The following is a 19,588-nucleotide window of genomic DNA, read 5'->3' on the forward strand; positions in this document are numbered from 1 at the left end:
GGGACCGTTGGGAAACAGCGATCACAATATGATCAAGTTCAAGGTTGAGGTTGGAATACCGAAAGGAAAGAGAACCATAGCGACAACCTTTAACTTCAGAAAAGGAAACTACGAAGCAATGAGGGAAATGGTAAGGAAGAAACTTAGGAACACTTCCAGGAACTGGAAAACGGTAGAAAATGCCTGGTCTTTTTTCAGGGACATGGTGAGCGAGGCGCAAAATCTGTATATCCCCAGATTCAGAAAGGGGTGCAAAAAGAGTCGAACAAAAGACCCGGCGTGGATAACTAAAATAGTGAAGGAAGCGATAGGAAATAAGAAAAATTCATTCAAGAAATGGAAAAAGGACAAAACTGAGGAGAACTGGAAAGAGCACAGGAAGTATCAAAAGGAATGTCACCGTGTGGTTCGAAAAGCCAAAAGAGAGTATGAAGAGAGGCTAGCCAGGGAAGCACGGAATTTCAAACCATTCTTTAGATATGTTAAAGGGAAGCAGCCAGCTAAGGAGGAGGTGGGACCGCTGGACGACGGAGACAGGAAGGGTGTGGTGAAGGAGGAGAAAGAAGTAGCAGAAAGACTTAACGTGTTCTTTTCGTCCGTATTTACAAATGAAGACACATCCAACATACCGGAACCCGATCAATTCTTCAATGGAGATCAAGCAGAAAAATTAACATCCATGGAAGTGAGCCTTGAGGATGTACGCAGGCAGATTGAAAAATTAAAAACTGACAAATCCCCGGGTCCGGATGGAATCCATCCAAGGGTTCTGAAGGAACTAAAGGAGGAAATAGTGGAACTACTGTAGCAAATTTACAATCTATCCCTGAAAACGGGCGTGATCCCGGAGGAGTGGAAGATAGCCAACGTTGCACCTATCTTTAAAAAGGGATCAAGAGGAGACCCGGGAAACTACAGACCGGTGAGTCTGACCTCTGTTCCGGGGAAAATGGCAGAAGCACTGATAAAAGAAAACATCGATGAACATTTTGAAAGAAACGAACTTCTGATAACCAGCCAACATGGTTTCTGCAAGGGGAAATCGTGCCTAACGAACTTATTGCACTTCTTCGAAGGAATTAACAAACGGATGGACAAAGGAGACCCCATAGACATCATATATCTAGATTTCCAAAAAGCCTTTGACAAGGTGCCCCATAAACGCCTACTCCGGAAACTGAAGAACCATGGGGTGGAAGGAGACGTACATAGATGGATCAGAAATTGGTTGGCGGGTAGGACACAGGGGGTAGGAGTGAAGGGCCACTACTCGGACTGGAGGAGGGTAACGAGTGGGGTCCCGCAGGGCTCGGTGCTCGGGCCGCTGCTATTTAATATATTCATAAATGATCTAGAATCAGGGACGAAGTGTGAGATAATAAAATTTGCAGACGACACCAAACTATTTAGTCGAGCTCGGACTAAAGAGGACTGCAAAGAATTGCAAAGAGATTTGAACAAACTAGGAGAATGGGCGACGAGATGGCAGATGAAGTTCAATGTTGAGAAATGTAAAGTATTACATGTGGGAATTAGAAATCCGAGGTACAACTATACGATGGGAGGGATGTTAGTGAAAGAGAGTACCCAAGAAAGGGACTTGGGAGTAATGGTAGACATGACAATGAAGCCAACGGCACAGTGCGCAGCGGCCGCTAAGAGAGCAAATAGAATGCTAGGTATAATCAAGAAGGGTATTACTACCAGAACGAAAGAAGTTATTCTGCCATTGTATCGGGCGATGGTGCGCCCGCATCTGGAGTACTGCGTCCAATATTGGTCACCGTACCTTAAGAAAGACATGGCGTTACTAGAGAGGGTTCAGAGGAGGGCGACATGTCTGATAAAAGGGATGGAAAATCTTTCATACGCTGAAAGATTGGAGAAACTGGGACTCTTTTCCCTGGAGAAGAGGAGACTTAGAGGGGATATGATATAGACTTACAAGATCTTGAAGGGCATAGAGAGAGTAGAGAGGGACAGATTCTTCAAACTTTCGAAAAATAAAAGAACAAGAGGGCATTCAGAGAAGTTGGAAGGGGACAGATTCAAAACAAATGCTAGGAAGTTCTTCTTTACTCAACGTGTAGTAGACACCTGGAATGCGCTTCCAGAGGACGTAATAGGGCAGAGTACGGTATTGGGGTTTAAGAAAGGATTGGACATTTTCCTACTAGAAAAGGGGATAGAAGGGTATAGATAGAAGAGTACTATGCAGGTCCTGGACCTGTTGGGCTGCCGCGTGAGCGGACTGCTGGGCGCGATGGACCTCGGGTCTGACCCAGCGGAGGCAATGCTTATGTTCTTATGTTATGTGCTCAGCAGAGTTGCTGATAGAAAGAAGATGCATGTCTTCATTGGTTTAATCTTCGGTTTAAAGAATAAGTGTTTCTGCAGCTTACAAAAAACTTCATTGGTGGCCTATTGAGAAATATATTGCATTTAAATCTGCTTGTTTGATTCATCACATTCTACAAACTGATTCTTCCGAATACCTTTATTATTTTTCTTAGTTATCTGTTAGACTAAGTGGTACATTATTATTGCAGTTTCCAAAATTTAGAGGAGTATGGTTTTTAAACAGCAGTTTAACTCCTCATTTACAAATTCTGCTATTACTATCCTATATAATAAAAGGCTACCGGCGCATGCGCTGTTAAAACAGCGTGTTCCCTGCCGCTGTGGTGTGTGATCCGTGGCCGTGTTCCATTTTAGAACCCGGCGGCAGGGAACATTCTGGCCACTCCCCTCCTCCCGCCCTCGCTCACCAACTGCTGCTGGGAGGAAGTGCAGGCAAGCTCTCTCCCTGCCGGGATGAGCCGAACCCCTGAGACAGGAGCGCCTGCAGGAGGAGGCCCCCGCTGCCGCCGCCCGCCAACACCTTCCCAGTCTCCTGAGCTGCGTCCTGCCCCCCCTCCCCCCGATTGCCAACCTCGGTGGCCACTGACAAGTGCTGTGTCCCTCCGTGCCGAAATCGAACACAGAGAGACACAGCACAGCCAGCGACTCCCCCCTCCCGCCCTCACTCACCGCCAAAACCAGCTACTGTACTTTAAAGCCTCCTCCTTCTCCCCGGCTCACCCGCATTTAAAATTCAGAGAAAAGCGCTGCACCGTGCTACTGCTGGCCTTGCCGTCTTCTGTCCATTGCGGCCCACCCTCTCTGACTACTTCCTGTTTCCGCTAGGGTTGGCCACAGTGGATAGAAGACGCTGAAGCCAGCAGTAGCGCGGTGCAGCGCTTTTATCTGAATTTAAACGCGGCGGCTGGGAAGGGAGTGCGAGAAATGCTGCTGCTGCACAGGGAAAGCCGGGAAATGCTGCTGCTGCACAGGGAAGGCTGGGAAATACTGCTGCTGCACAGGGAAGGGGGTGGGGGGAATGCTGCTTCTGTACAGGGAAGACTGAGAAATGCTACTGCAGCATAGGGAAGTGTGTGGGGGTGGGAATGCTGCTTCTGCACAGGGAAGGCCGGGAAATGCTGCTGCTGTACAAGGAAGGGTGGGAAATGCTGCTTCTGCACAGGGAAGGGTGGGAAATGCTGCTGCTGAACAGGGCAGTGTGGGGGGGAAATGCTGCTTCTGCACAGGGAAGACCGGGAAATGCTGCTGCTGCTGCACTGGGAAGTGTGTGTATGGGGGTGGAAATGCTGCTGCTGCACAGGGAAGGGTGGGAGGGAAATGCTGCTGCTGCTTCACAGGGAAGTGGAGGGGACGGAGAGGGAAAGGGGGCCTGGGAGCAATCTTGGTTTGCTTTGGTGAGGGGAGACAGAAGGGGGTCATGGAGAGACAGAAAGACAGGCAGGCAAGCAGCGCATTAGAACAAAAGACAGACACACAGAAAGACAGTGGGAAGGGAGAGAGACAGAAAGAAAGAAAGACAGACAGACAGGGTGTCAGAGAGAGAACCAGAAAGAAAGAAGGACAGACAGCGAGAGGGAGAAAGACAGAAAGAAAGGAAGAGAGGGGCAGGGAGAGACACAGAAAGAAAGAAAGACAGACAGACATATATTCTAGCACCCGTTAATGTAACGGGCTTAAACACTAGTGTGGAATAATTTACCTGCGTACACAAGAACTGAATCCAATTATCTGAGGTTTTGTAAAAAAATAAAAATAAAAAAGTTGAAAGCTTTTTTTTCTTTATTTCAGAGTGTTTAAAATTTTATTTTAATGTAATGTTTTATGTTGTTTTTTAGATAATCTGCCTTGAACTGCAAGGTAAAGGCGGACTAGAAGTCACTAATGTAATGTAATTATGTATGGCTTCTTAAGATGTAAATCACCTTGAACTATTTGGTATTAGTGCAATTTATAAATCTTGTATTGGGTTAGATTGTGATTTGCCATTTCGCATTATTGTAATATATGAGATTTCTCAAGTGACCTCATGGATTGCCATATATGTTTCAGGTCCAGACATTAAATCTGATGGTTTCAGCATGGAGACATGTAGAACTATAGTAGAACTCCTGGATGTATCTTTATACTTTATAATTATACTTACTCACTGAGAAACCCTTTACCTCCTTCACATTTTTATACAGTGCTTGCCTACAAAGAAAAAAGTGTATACATATCTGTGTTGATAACATTATTTCTTGTACAATCCCACTTTAGTCCGGAACCAGTGGGTTATTTCCATCTACCTGCCAGGATCTGTAGGAAGCATCCAACTTCAGAGGCTTGAACCCCTACCCCTCATACCTCATCACTGTGCATGCTCCTCAGCTTACCAGTTTTTCTTCCTACAGTATGCTTTTTAATAGCATTAATTCTGTTACACTACACACCAGTAATAATGATAAATATTGCAATGGACATGTTAAAAAAATATTATACCTGTTTCATGTTCCAAAACACATCCTTTAAAAAAATAAATACATAAAACCAACAGTAAATATAATTGAAAAAAAACCCAATAAAACTTACCCCCCCTATGAGGCAATTGATGGAATTGCAGTCAATATTGACCTAATGCCACATATCATGGCCATTGGTATTTTCTGTCTCTCCAATTAAAGCTTCCACTGACACCATGAAACCGAGCTGGATTTTCGTGTTGCTGTCCTATAAAGAGCAAGTAGCACTTTGCTGTTTCTGAGTTAATGTCTGTGTATAAGTATTGCCTTAAACTATCAGTTTTCTAGTACTTATCTTTTCTGCTTGTGTTTAATTTTGTGGTATTTCGGTATTTTCATTTGCAGTTTTCACCCTCATGCTGTGGAAGGCGCAATTTCTTTTCAAAACCCGAACAAAGTGCCTGGTTTTGAAAAGTCATCTAGACCCCCAGACATATTCGGGGAAATCTGTAACCCTACACCAGGAGTTTCGAAGTCCCTCCTCGAGGGCAACAATCCAGTCGGATTTTCAGGATTTCCCAAATGAATATGCATGAGATCTATTAGCATACAATGAAAGCAGTGCATGCAAATAGATCTCATGCATATTCATTGGGGAAATCCTGAAGACCCGACTGGATTGCAGTCCTCGAGGAGGAACTTTGACACCCCTGCCCTACACCAACACAGATCTTTATTTCTAAGAAATGGGCTTTATTCCTCAGGTAGAACAATCACAGGATTCCTCCATTTGTCATCATTCTTAACTTGATAGCAACAAGGTTGTTTTTCCATCATTTCCCTTAACCTGCATTCCTTCAGTCAGATGGAACAGGCAAACTGGGGTTGAAGGAATTCAATATTCTCTGGACGAAGATTCTGAAGTATCAGGTGAGAAGTTACTGTTATAGATATTGCTCAAAGTATGTGCTTCTCACTTCACTGCAGGATCGAGGGGACAGGAGACATAATAGAAGCATTCAAAAATTTGCTAGGCTTCTGTTTCGGAACAGGGGGTCATAATGTGAAATTGGAGGGAGGAAGACTCTTGAGGGCGCACTTTTTTACTAAGAGGATAGAAAACACCTAGAGCAGAGATCTCAAAGTCCCTCCTTGAGGGCCACAATCCTGTCAGGTTTTCAGGATTTCCTCAATGAATATGCATTGAAAGCAGTGCATGCACATAGATCTCATGCATATTCATTGGGGAAATCCTGAAAACCCGACTGGATTGCGGCCCTCAAGGAGGGACTTTGAGACCCCTGACCTAGAGCAACATTTGACAGAATGTATGCATGTTTGTGACAGACATACAGAACAATATTAACAGCAGCTGGAGGAATAAGGAACGAAATGAAAGAGGTTGGAGGGAGTAGGAAAAGTGAAAACCTGATTGTTGGGCTAGTTATAGAAACCCATGGTCCAAATAAAATACCCATGGTATCAAATAAAATTATATGTTTAATTTTATGTTTAACTTATAAATATGAGAAAACGAATGCTGACTTGCTGGGGCATAATAAGATATTCAAATTCGTTTGGGGTCCATTGACGTCTTTTGTAGATTTGCTATAGTTGTCCTTTATCTTTATTTTTGGTTGGTTTTCATCCACACATCCGGGGGAGGGGGGTATATCTTTTGTTTTGGTATTATTCCTGATGGTAATGATGGATGGGGGGAGGAAATTTTTATCTTTTGTATAGATACTGATTGATTATAAGTGCTTGGTTGATTATTATTATTTGTATATAAATTGTATTGCACTTTTTGTTGGCATTAAAAACTAAATAAAGTTTAAAAAAAATTATATGTTCACACACTGACAGCTAATGAGCGTATAACTTTGCTATCTGTTGCTGGGTTTTACTAAACGGTAGTAGAGATTTCTACTGCGGGTTGGCAAGTTAAATGCTCTGACTCTCTTAGAATTCTTAGGAGTGTCGGAGGATTTACCTCTATAGTCGTTTAGTAAAAGGATTCCTGTGTATTTTAAGTTTTTAAATGGGTAGCATAGGGTTGGTATATATAGCTGAAAGCCCGATACCTATCCATAGATGAAGGGGTCAGGTATGAGGCGGGGCAAGTGTGGTATAAAAATGATCTGGATGGTGACAAAATTCAGCCATCATCCAAAGACCTTAAATCTAAATTAAATGGATAGTGCTGACATGTTGACCACCCTATCTGCATATTCAGGGCAGCTGCCTATATGGCTACCAGCACTGACTTTATGGATTAATTTAAGTGTGTGTGTTACACAGAGAGTTTACAAGTGCGTGGATGTGGATCGCTCTGGTGTCATGAATGCCTATGAGATGCGAAAGGCTTTAGAAGAAGCAGGTAAGTCGGGCGTAGCTGCTATTCCTTGTTTTACTTTTATATTTTACATCTTGTTTTAAATTTCTCTAGTTTCTTTTTGATTAAAGGGGGAATAGGAAACCAGTTTTCAAATGATGTATAAGGCCCAGGAATGAAAGCTTTTCACACAAGAATAGACCAAGTTAACCTGTTTCTTTACTTGAGTTAACCTTTTGCCAGGAAATCCTTCTTCATTTGTTGACACTCCCTGAAGCAAGGGAGGTTGGCGCCCTCTTCCCCGCTGCGTTGTGTGTCCCACAGTTGCATACCTCTTGCAATGTTTGCCAGTGTGAGAAGCATCTTCCACTTGCTGCTTGCACTGGCCTTGGCTCCCTTCTGATGTCATGTCCTGGTCCCACAACCAGGAAGTGACATCAGAAGGAAGCCAAGGCCAGCGCAAGCAGGAAGTAGAAGTGCTGGTGAACATTTCAAGAGGTACGCAGAGGGTGGAAAGGAGAGGAGGTGCCAGTTCTGGTGCCCCCCTTCCCCCCTGCAAAGATGGTGCCCAAGGTGGTCAGCCCCTCCCACTCCCCCGAACGAAACCACTGCCCTGAAAGATATTTTAGTACTTCTAAAATGAGAGGAAAATCATTCCTAGGGCTTAGCACCCACATGTGGGGTCTGGGACAGACATGTGAGATCTCTTAGAGAGAGGAGAAGATAGTTAATGCAGCGGATGGGTAGACTGGATGAGCCATTTGGCCTTTATTTGCCATCATGTTTCTATGTTCCATGAGTAAAAAATGTGATGAAGTAGGTGAAATCTTGCAGTTCCTAACAGCTACATTTGGAGTTATTTAAGAAGTTCTACTTTTCCATCCTAGCCAATGGCGTAATAAGTGGGGGTGGGGTGGTACACCCTAGGCACCATCTTGGTGAGCGCGTCAGCAGCCCTCCTCCTCTCCGCCCTTCCACTCCTTCCCCTGCTGTCCGTGTGCTTTCACTCCCTCCCCCCACCATATCTCTATCTCTGCTGGAGCGAGCAGCAACTCCAACCTGCTGCTTGCGCCAGCGTCGGCTCTCTCTCTGACATCACTTCCTGGTCCCGCACTTAGGAAATGACATGAGAGGGAGAGCTGACGCGGGCATCGAGTTGGTGATTCTGCTTGTGTCGGGGAAGTTAAAAGAGGTAAGGGGTGTGCACGCAGGGAGGGGAAGGAGGGGAGAAGAGGGTGGGGGAGGGACGCCTTTCACCCTGGTTATGCCATTGATCCTAGCACAAGCTAGAGCAGTTCTGAAACATTCAGTGGCTCAAGATGTGTCTCAGGCCTCTGGAGAAGGGACTTTTGTGGTCTGCTAGCTCGCATCCTACATCATCTTTGGATAAGTGTAAAAGGTGTCAGAGACTTGAATTAAGTGTTCTCTGACTCACTGCAGCTCATAGGACTCCGCAGATAAGCAAAGACTGAGAATTACTGTGTGAGCTCAGGATCATTGAGCAAGAGCAGCTTTTGCGATGGGTGGGGACGTCAGTCCCTGGAACTGCAGAGTTAGATTTATAGAAATCGTCCAGCTGACATATATATGGCAAAAGCACATTTCTCACTTTTGTCAGGTTCACAGCTCCATATCATTGACCATATTCTGAGAATTCCAACAACCAAACAACTTCTCCAGAGCACACAGATGTCAAGAGACAGAAACAGTGTTTTAAATACAGTTTCTCTCTGTGCAATGACAGCTTCTCTACTATAGGCTTGAACTCCAGCTCTAATGAAGCTCAACAGCACTCAAGGAGGGCTGGCCCAACCATTAGGCAAGACTAGGCAAATGCCTAGTATAGCAGCTTCGGTGGAGGGGGGGTGTGCTAAAAAAAACAGGTAGAGTGAAAGTAAAACAATGAGTCCTAACAACCACAAACAGAAAAAACAGCATGTATTTTTTTACTTTTTACCAGCCAAGAAAGTAGAAAGTGGGAGATTTCAAATAACCCATTTACCCAGCTTATGCTAGAAGGGGTAGTATTGGGGTGATTATGATTGTGGGGAACTCAAGGTTAGAGGTTTCCCTAAGATACCTGATATCCTTGCATAGGCCTTGCTTCTTATACATGTTATTTACTATACACTGAAATACAGGATGTACACACACAAGTGAGGAAGTATGAACTCTGCTCTGCTCTTTCCTGCAGTAATACCTGTTTGTCAGCCATCTGTATGCATGGAAATCTAAGTCACAGGTGGAGTCTTTTTAACCGCCCCTTTTATCCAAATTGAAGTGACACCAGTGTAGATAGTTCCAATGAAAATCCAACAGCTGATCCTTTTTAAAAGAAACTTCCTAAATGAATACCTAGTGCACAGGATATCCATAATGAACATTAGTCATAAGCATTTGTATAATTTGGTTATCCAGAAAATCAGACTTTATTAAAATGCAAATACCCAAAAATTTTAAGCCTAGCCTCCTCAAGCACTATGTTAAATCAAACCTGTGACTAGGGGTAGAGTGTGGCACAGTGGTTAAAGCTACACCCTTGGCACCCTGGGGTTGTGGGTTCAAACCCATGCTGCTCCTTGTGACCCTGGGCAAGTCACTCAATCCCCCCATTGCCCCAGGTACATTAGATAGATTATGAACCCACCGGGACAGATAGGGAAAAATAAATTAATGTAAACTGAGCTCTCCTGGGAGAACAGTACAGTACTTCCCTGAAATTCACAGGGGTTCCATTCCAGGAGCACCTGCAGATTTCAAAAAAACCACAAATATGATTTAGGAGAGGGTTGCAGAGGCAGCAGTGGGTGCTGAAAAAAAGGCTGCTGTCCTGCGGGATCATTCTTAGTATTTTCTGACCACCTCTTCCAGGAACTAAAGTCAGGCTACACCAATCAGGAGCTGCTTTGACACACTATTTGGCGCATCAAAGCAGAAAGCAGCTCCTGATTGGTATAGCCTGACTTTAGTTCTCGGAAGAGGCGGTCAGAAAATATCACAAATGACTTGAGTCCGTGATTTGCGAACCGTGAATTTGTGGGGGGTTTACTGTATAGAAAAATAAATAAATGAATGAACTTATTGGGTGACAACTGTCAGCCATTGTGAGGTACACAAGCGGACCCTGGAGGACTCTTGCTACAGAAGCGATTGAAAATGTAAGAATAACCACTCATTGGATAATTTAGCTTCTAAAGCATTATCCCACATTTTATTTTTATCCTATTAGGATTCAAGTTGACCTCTAATGTGCATGAGCTGCTTGTTGCTCGGTTTGCTGATGAAGAGCTCAATATTGACTTTGATAACTTTGTCAGATGCCTGATTCGGCTGGAGATCATGTTCAGTAAGTCCATGCATACCTCTCTTTTTTGCTAGGGTTCCTGGAGTTAGGATTCTGTGGAGGAAAAGGCTTGCAGGCCTGAGGGACAAACAAAGACAATTTAGAGTATATGTAGGGACTCCCTTGGTTCTCTTTTAGAGTTATTCTTCCCACCTCATACACTCGGTATATTCCAAGTCTTAAAGCCATCTCCTGTGGGTGAGTGTTTATTGGACAGGTCTTAAGTGGAACCCCCTAGAAGGGAAAACATTACGGAGGAGGTGTGGCAGGAACATGTAGGAAAACCTTTATTTCCCATGCAGGAACAAACAAGGAAACACTCTTAGATTTGGAGAACGACTACAGGATTTCTGAGGATCCCAAAGCAGCCTCCAATCACTTACTAAACAAGACTAAAGAGAGAGAATGATGTGGTTGGCCTGAGACCTTCATTCAGAGTACCTATGAAAAATCTTTCATGCCGTCTGTGGTGTGAGATCCATTTATGAGCAGGATTCTCCAGGTGTTGGGGTCATGTGATAGAAGTCTACATAAGCCTGTAACCCTAACGGCATTCTCTGAATCTGGGAAGAATATGTTATGGCAGAGTGGCACTGAACAAAGTATATATTCCCTATTTCATCCCTGCAGAGAGCTGAAGCTAGTGTAAGTAGGATCCTAAGAGGTATGGTGGGCTTAGCAGTGGGATGTCCAGATTGCTTCCAATCAAAAGGTATCGTATGTGAAGTCAATGGATGTCCATCTTTAATAAAGTTTTCCTTTTTAAACCACATAACTATGGAGTGTTTACCTGAATATTGCCACCACTAAGGCCCAGTACTTAAAGATTTAAATATGTATACTTTGGAGGAAAGGCAGAAGGGAAATATGATATTGACATTTTAAGTACCTAAGTGGCATAAATGCGCATGAGGTTAGTCTCTCATTTGAAAGGAAATTTCAGAATGAGGGCATAGAATGAAGTTATGTGATAGGTTCAGGAGTAATCTAAGGAAATACTTTTTTTCCAGAATGGGTGGTAGATGCATGGAATAGTCTCCCGGTAGAGGTGGTGGAGACAAAGACTGAATTCAAGAAAGCGTGGGACAGGCATGTGGGATGGTTTATTTTATTTAATATATCACCCTTCCTTATACAACAACAGAGCAGTTCGCATAATTTATAACACATACAATAAAATTAACTACTTCTCAAAAAAAAAAAAAAAAAGGATAGTGGATGCTGTGAATGGGCAGACTGGATGGGCCATTTGGCCTTTATCTGCCTTCATGTTCTATTTTCTGTCCAAATCAAAATACAGTAAAACCTTGGATTGCAAATAACTTGGTATACAAGTGTTTTGCAAGACAAGTAAAACATTTTATTAAATTTTAACTTGATAAACAAGCAATGTCTTTCAATACAAGTACATATAGTATACCACATCACATCATCACAATTGAGCCGATGGTTCTTCTCTCTCTGACACTGCGAGAGTATAGTGACTGTTCTAAATGAGTGAGGTCTTGCAATTCAAGTACAGACAGTATTTTATTTTAAAGTCTGGGTTGTGGAACGAATTGTCCGCGCTTGGGGAAATTTGCTTTGATATACAAGCTCTTTGGATTACGACCATGCTTCTGGAACAAATTATGCTCACAAACCAAGGTACCACTGTACAGATAAAAATTAAAACCCAAATTATAAATAAGTAGAAAAAAAACCTTCTGATTAGAAGTAGGGGCTCAGTATGTTTAATGCTCCATCACTCTGCCAAATTCTGTATATAGATGTGATTTATCCATGATTTCTGATTAGTTAAGGATCTCTATTGAATCTTAGAATCCAACCAGGTGGGTAGAGATGATGGGGTAAACTTTCCAGTAAGGTGCCTTTGATCAAGAGTCCACAAACTAAGTTAACCTATTTCTCCATTTCCTGCAGAAATATTTGAGCGGCTGGATACTGAGAAGACTGGAACCATACAGCTTGATCTCCTCGGTGTAAGTCAGAATGGAATGGATCAAGACCTCTAGAATTTGGAAACCTTAACCTCAGATGATTGTTTACTAAGCTGTAGTTCTTAACAGATGGCAATTCTACTGAATTAAGAACATAAGAATTGCCGTTGCTGGGTCAGACCAGTAGTCCATCATGCCCAGCAGTTCGCTCACGCGGCAGTCCTTAGGTCAAAGACTAGTGCCCTATTTGGGTTTAGCCTTACCTGTGTATGTTCTGTTCCAGCAGGAACTTATCCAACCTTTTCTTGAATCCCTGAAGGGTGCTTTCCCCTATAACAGCCTCTGGAAGAGCGTTCCAGATTTCTACCACTCTCTGGGTGAAGAAGAACTTCCTTATGTTTGTACGGAATCTATCCCCTTTTAACTTTAGCTTAGGGTTTCACCATGAAAATTCAAGAAAACCAATATACATAATTTAAAAATACCCCTTGCTTCAAAAGGAAGCCTATATAATCTGATATATAAAGGTGTCACCTTATCATATCTTGTTGCTGAGAATATAAGCCTAGCAGCAATAGTCTGGATGGTCATATTTTTTGCATAGAATTACTGTGAAACATTACAGTAATCTAATTGAGACAATTCAAATGATTGAATCAATAGTCTGATGTATAATATTGAATTACAGAGGTCAGGCTTAAGTCTTGATACTGTTGGCCTGAATGACAAAGAGAGCCTAACATGGTACCAGCTCACTATGTTCCGCCATCACCTGAAACTAAACATGTCCAAGACTGAACTGTTTCTTCTTTCCTCCTAAACCCTCTGCTCCTCTCCCTCCATTCTCCGTCTATGTAAACAATGCTGTTATCATTCCTGTCTCCTCTGCTCATAACCTTGGAGTCGTCTTTGACTCCAACCTCTCATTTTATTTATTTAGATTTATATTCCTTCCTCCCCAAAGAGTTCTACCACATCCAACAGCCTGCTAAAGCCCGTCACTTCTATCTCTACAACATTGCCAAAATTTGCCTCTTCCTCTCTGAGCACACTGTCCAGACCCTTGTCCACACTCGTAACCTCATGCTTAGACTACTGCAATCTACTTCTAGCAGGTCTCCCACTGAACCGCATCTCCCCCCCTGCAATCTGTACAAAACTTTACTGCACAACTTAATTTTCTGCCAACCTCGCTATACTCATCTCACCCCTCTCCTCACATCACTTCACTAGTTTCCTTTTGCATACAGTTCAAACTCCCATTACAGACATACAGGTGCTTTCGTTCCACAGCCCCTCAGTATCTCTCTTCTCTTCTCTCTTTATACACCTCTCAGAGAACTCTGTTCCTCAGACAAATTGCTTTTATCTGTACTCTCCTCCCCCACTTCCAGTGCCAGACTTCGTTCCTTTCATCTCGCTGTCCCGTATGCCTAGAAAAAACTAGCTGTCCATCCACCACGTCCCTTTCCTTGTTCAAAAGTAGACTGAAAAGCCACCTTTGAGACAGCCTTCAGTTCATCGCCCTACTCCCCTCTGCTCATCACCTTAACCATCTCCTCTAACTGTAACCCCTATGCTGGCATCCTGTTTGTTGGTCTTGATTGTTTAGATTGTAAGCTCATTCGAACAGGGACCGTCTCCTTTGTGCTGCATGTCTGGTAGTACTCTAGAAATAATTAATTGTAGTATTTTAAGTGGTGCCTTATAATAATAATAATAATTATTAGTATTTTGTAACTGTAATTTCTAACATGGGCAGAAGTAGGCATCGCACTCGAACAGCTGCTGATATCCTACAGCTTATTTCAGTATATGGCGATTTTCTTTGTAAGAGATACATAGATTCTTGAGATGGATAGACCCACATCTGAAGAGTCTTAGGCCTGGATTTTTAAAATGGTGCCGTTTGACACACGAACAATGCCTAAGTTAAGTGTTTTAATTGACCATTAACAGCGCAGTAATTGACCATGCCATTAAAAACTAATCAAGAAAAAAAAGTAAGCGCCATGAGGTGCCTTCAAAAAAAGGTACCTGAATCATGTCTATGCAGACGTTTACCAATGCCAGTAGTCCAAAGAGGCATGGTTATGGGTGGGGTTGATGTTTGGCACTGCTAAGCGTGAGTCTGCATCAAAGATAGGTGCCGTCTACGTCAAAGAAGGGCCTGCAAAATCCTGGCCTACATTTCTGGTGCCTATCTTCAACGCAGACTGCGATTCTGAAAATGGCACTGTAGTTTGAGTGACATGCAACCAGCACCATGTTGGTGCAGTTTTGAGAATCCGGGCCTTAGTGCTTTAACTGAAATCCAACCAATATGAGGTAGCTCTAGTCTCATGTGATTGATGTTTGGCTTACCTTTGACTCATCCCTGTCCATTTGCCCTTTCCCTATCAGTACTAGACTATCAGACTCTTATGTTCAATCGCAGGCAAATAACCTCAGCATTTATAAAAGGGGTGAAACTTGGAGTGCAGATGGGTTAAGGGAAAATTTTTAATGGTAATTCCTGCTTTTGAGTTTTTCTGGATTTTATTTAGACTTTTTTTTCAGCTCTATGGCAGACCTGAGCAATCTGAAAGGGTGCTGGAAAATTTCTGAACCCCCCTTCCTTTATTTAAGCTTTCATCTTTAAGACCTTGTTTTCACATAAATATTGTGTGTAGAAAGCTGAGCAACATGAGACACAACTACTTGACAGCAAACTTAGGGAAATCTTACTGTTGCTTATTTCTGCCATTTGGTACCTCCATTGCTTCTTACAGGGCTTCCTGACTCTGATACAGGGGTTTGGAGATTTTCCTCATTGATCTTCATTTACCATGCTGCAGCAAAATAGCAGTGGTTCTTAGCTGAGAATCCCATATGAATAATGGTGTGTACTGGCCAAGACTCACAAAGCTGTGGATGCTGCCTGATTCACCCAAGGATTAAGACCCAAGTTGAGTTGGCCTTGGGTTTCTGGGCACTGCTGCAGCTGGGCCAATTGGAAGAACTATAGGACCTAAAACAAGTGAACTTCTGAGGCCTTTTATTGGTAGGTGACTCAAGCTGAAGGGAGCTGCACCAGTCTCCCCATTTTTTTGTTCTTCATATCCAGTTGCTTTATTTTTTGTCTTTTTAGCCAAAACATGTATCAGTGTATCTTAATTAAAATAAGGTAAATAATTTTACACCTGGAATAACAAACACGCTTCAGTTTGTGCATTTCGAGGCATGAGATAAATCTGTCACGAATAGTCATTGTCGATATCCTGGAAACCCAACTGCTTGGGAACTTCCAAGATTGGTTTGAGAACCTCTGATTTAGAGAAATTCCATCAGACTTTATAAGTCAGAGGGTCAGGTATGACCGCACTGACTTCAGCACAATACGCACTCATAGGAAGGTTCCCCTCCCAAAGGTCATGAAAACATCCAGTTAGCTAATGCCTTCATCAAAGTCTAGATCAGGGCTGCCCAAGTCCGGTCCTCGAGATCTACTGGCAGGCCAGATTTTCAGGATATCCACAATGAATAGGCATGAGAGAGATTTGCCTGCACTGCCTTTGTGGTATGCAAATCTCTCTCATGCCTGTTCATTGTGGATATCCTGAAAACCTGGCCTGCAAGTAGATCTCGAGGACTGGACTTGGGCAGCCCTGGTCGAGGACTTGTATTAAAAATTGTTTATCTATCTTTAGATCTAAATAGGAGAATAGTTTTAACCTGTATTTTTTTGTCTTCTTTTCTTCCAGTGGTTGTCCTTTACAATCATATAGTGCTATCTGGAGAAAAGCTGGGGACCTCAGCATGAAGATTTGAATATCTTATGAAGTGAAATGATTTTAAGAATGATTATACTACATGCAAAAATATAATTTATATCTATGTATATGTATGGGGTCTGGACTTTAACTGCACCATACAGCTTAAAAAGATAATGTCTGGACAGTTAAATGCTACTGACATGGTGGTTTTATAAGTTCTAGGATATCAAGCAGGTACTAGACATGATGGGGCCCAGAATAGATGCTATGGATAGAGCCCCCCTAAAGTATGTTTGTAGGTTGTTCCTTCATTTTCAAGCAAGTCTGGAACCTACAGTAATGCGGGGGCCCAGGGCACTTGCCCACCCCTAACACTGGCCCGGTACAGTGGTTTGTGGAATTTTAACCACTGCATCGTAGAACATCCAAGTAACCTGAGTTCTTCAAACAAAGTCTAGCTTAGGTTGAAGGACAGTTCATAGTCTCATTGTTCAAAGTGGTCCACAGATTATTGACCTAGTAAAGGTACAGCTAGGGTTAGGCTGCTAGAGCCTTTTCAAACATTCCTTTGGCAAATGGGCTCTTTTCTATCAAACCATATCTATTAAAAGAGAAACACAGGAAAAAGGTAGAATTTTAAGAAGCAAGAGTAATTTTACCAAGTTTCCAACACAAAAGACTGGAAAATTTCCATTAGAGCAGAAATCTATGTTGACAAAAAATAGAGGGAGAATGAAGTAGAGCAGCTGTAAAGATGCTGTTGGCCAGCCAAAGGAAGAGAGAGACAGTGCATGCTTATTATTCCACTGGTCAGAGAGTATGGCGAACCACATGTAGAAGAGCAAAAAAGAAAGACTGTGGATAAGATGTTTTGTAAATGATTTACATGATTTATTACTTTTCACAATAACATCAACAAAGTCTAAATACAAATGGACTCCTGAGGAAGGTGTGTTTGCCGAAACACAGACCGTGTAGGGTCCGGTTAGACTATTACATTTGTATTTGGACTTTGTTGATTTTATTGTGGAAAGTAATAAATCATGTAAATCATTTACAGAAAATCTTATTCACCGTCTTTTTTGCTTTTCTTGTTGGATTTAATTCACTGTGGACTGCTAGGTCTTTCTTTTGTGGGGTTTTTTTGTTTGTTTTTTTTGTTAAACCACATGTAGAACCAGCACCCAGCTGAGTCTATCGGGCTGGTCATGGGAAGAGTAACAAGCCAACAGGACAGCTAGCACAGAAATGGGGGAAGTATAATGCACAATTGAGGCATGGAGAATGGTGAAGGTTAATGTTACTAGTAGTTGGTAAGAAATTCTGGATGCTGAATTTGGGAGGTGGGACAAGGAATAACATTGTTTGGATCAGGGTGATGGGCATTAGTGTGAAGGAAGAAGAGATGGGGACTGGGTTAGGAAATTCCAAGCAAGTTGAAGCTTCATTTTTAGCAGTCCTGATGAATCATGTGAGTCCTGTACCTTAGAGACACCAGTTCACTAATTCTGAGACTACGAATAAACTATCCTTGTGTAGCAAACTGTGTGCAGAATCAGTGGAAATGATTTTGGACTTTAGTTTGATATGAATGTTTAGATATATTGCCAGACTACCTTTAAAAACTGACATTTTTATAAAAATTGCATCAGGGAAGATGGAGACACTCAGTAACCTCACTTAATAAGACCATGGAGAATGAAACTAAGAAAATGCAGGTTAGTCTGTTGGTGGGCAGGAACCCTACCTAAGCTGGCCTGCAACTCAGAAATTCAAGTCTCTACTGCAAGGGTTCCAACCCAGTTCCTGGGACGCAGCCAACCAGTGGATATTTCAAGATATCCACAAAGAATAGATTAATTAGATTGTGAACCCGTTCAGCACAAAGAGAGCAGCTCAATGCCTGTATTTAATATTGTAAACCATTTAATACCTATGTTCAAGTGGTATATCAAATGCAATAAATCCAAATCTTCCTTTCCACTGAAAATTGTTCTACTCCTGTGAATTTATACAATTGAAGTACAGTAAAACCATGGATTGCAAGTGTTTTGCAAGACATTTTATTACATTTTAACTTGATATACAAGCAATGTCTTGCAATACAAGTACATACAGTGTATATACGTACACGCATCACAACTGAGCCGATGATTCTTCTCTCTGACACTGCAAGAGTCACTGTTCTAAACAAGCAAAGTTTTGCAATATGAGTACATACAGTATACACACTTCACAACTTAGCTGATGGTTCTCTCTCTGACACTGCAAGAGTATGGTCACTGTTCTAAGCAAGCAAAGTCTTGCAATACGAGTACATACAGTATACACGCGTCACGTCACCACAACTTAGCCGATGGTTCTTCTCTGAAGCTGCAGGAGTGTAGTGATCTAAATGAGCAAGGTCTTGCAATACAAGTACGTACTTGTATTGCAAGACCTCACAGGAATTTATAGGTGGCCTGGACAAGCTGGATTCCCTTGGCAGTGGTTTTCAACCTAGTCCCTCAGGGACCATCTGGCCAGCTAGGTTTTCAATATATCCACAGTGTTTATTGGTACCTAGTTTTTGGCCCCCATGCTATTTTAAGAGTGCTCTAGGATGTGTGCTCTTTATAGAATAGCACTAAGCACCACCTTCAGGCATATAAGGACTTATGCCACCTGAAACCTGTTATACATACTGGTGTAGGTATCTTGAAAAGCTGACTGGCAAAAGGGGACTCCAGGACTGACTTGAGAAACTGCTTTAAATCAAAGGTAGGCAACCATGATCCAGTCAGCTTTTTAAGTTTCACAGTGAATATGTTTGTATGCAAATAACTCTCAACAGAAGCAAAACATGCAAATCAATCTCATGCATATTCATTGAAGAAATCTTGGAAAACCGACTAGATTTTGGGCCTTGAGGACTGATTTTGTTGGGTAATAAAGAAGAGGTAGGGGAATTTTTGCAGTATTTAGAAACATGTGATGATAATATTTCAAACGTTGTTTTCTGGTAATAACATTCAATTTTGGGACAGGATCAAATGGAAACATCTATTTTTAGAAAACCCACTGACATTAATACGGTTTTTCATTATGCCAGCTTTCACCCAAAGAGCTTAAGGGACAGCATCCCGATAGGACAGTTCCTCCGGATGAAACGATTATGTTCAGGGGAGCAGAAATTTAAGCATCAAGCAGGTCTAATGAAAAAGAGTTTTAGAAAAAGGTTACCCGGAAAAAAACAATACAGAAGGCATTTAAGAGAGCGAAATATACTAATCGAGAATGGTTGTTGCTGCGGAATATTAAAGAACAAAAAAATGGTCCCATAACGTGTGTTACCATATTCGGTGCAAGCTCAAATTATTTAAAAAAAAGTTATCGTCATTGGCATATTCTAAATTTGCATCCTCAATTGAAAGATA

General features: G+C 42.2%; 1 protein-coding gene across 1 annotated transcript in view; it reads left to right on the forward strand.

The window, feature by feature from the left end:
• The window catches only part of LOC117356530 (calpain-2 catalytic subunit-like), a 128,990-nt gene extending 110,774 nt beyond the window's left edge, over positions 1 to 18,216 (forward strand). Inside the window, exons 16-21 of the mRNA XM_033935860.1 lie at positions 4,411 to 4,475; positions 5,661 to 5,729; positions 7,101 to 7,179; positions 10,364 to 10,480; positions 12,401 to 12,459; positions 16,161 to 18,216. Of these exons, the coding sequence (XP_033791751.1) occupies positions 4,411 to 4,475; positions 5,661 to 5,729; positions 7,101 to 7,179; positions 10,364 to 10,480; positions 12,401 to 12,459; positions 16,161 to 16,184 (413 nt within the window). The 3' untranslated portion in view covers positions 16,185 to 18,216. The remainder of the gene's footprint in view (positions 1 to 4,410; positions 4,476 to 5,660; positions 5,730 to 7,100; positions 7,180 to 10,363; positions 10,481 to 12,400; positions 12,460 to 16,160) is intronic.
• The last annotated feature ends 1,372 nt before the right edge of the window (positions 18,217 to 19,588 follow it).

This window comes from Geotrypetes seraphini, chromosome 3, assembly GCF_902459505.1.
Source record: "Geotrypetes seraphini chromosome 3, aGeoSer1.1, whole genome shotgun sequence".
Lineage (NCBI taxonomy): Eukaryota > Metazoa > Chordata > Amphibia > Gymnophiona > Dermophiidae > Geotrypetes > Geotrypetes seraphini.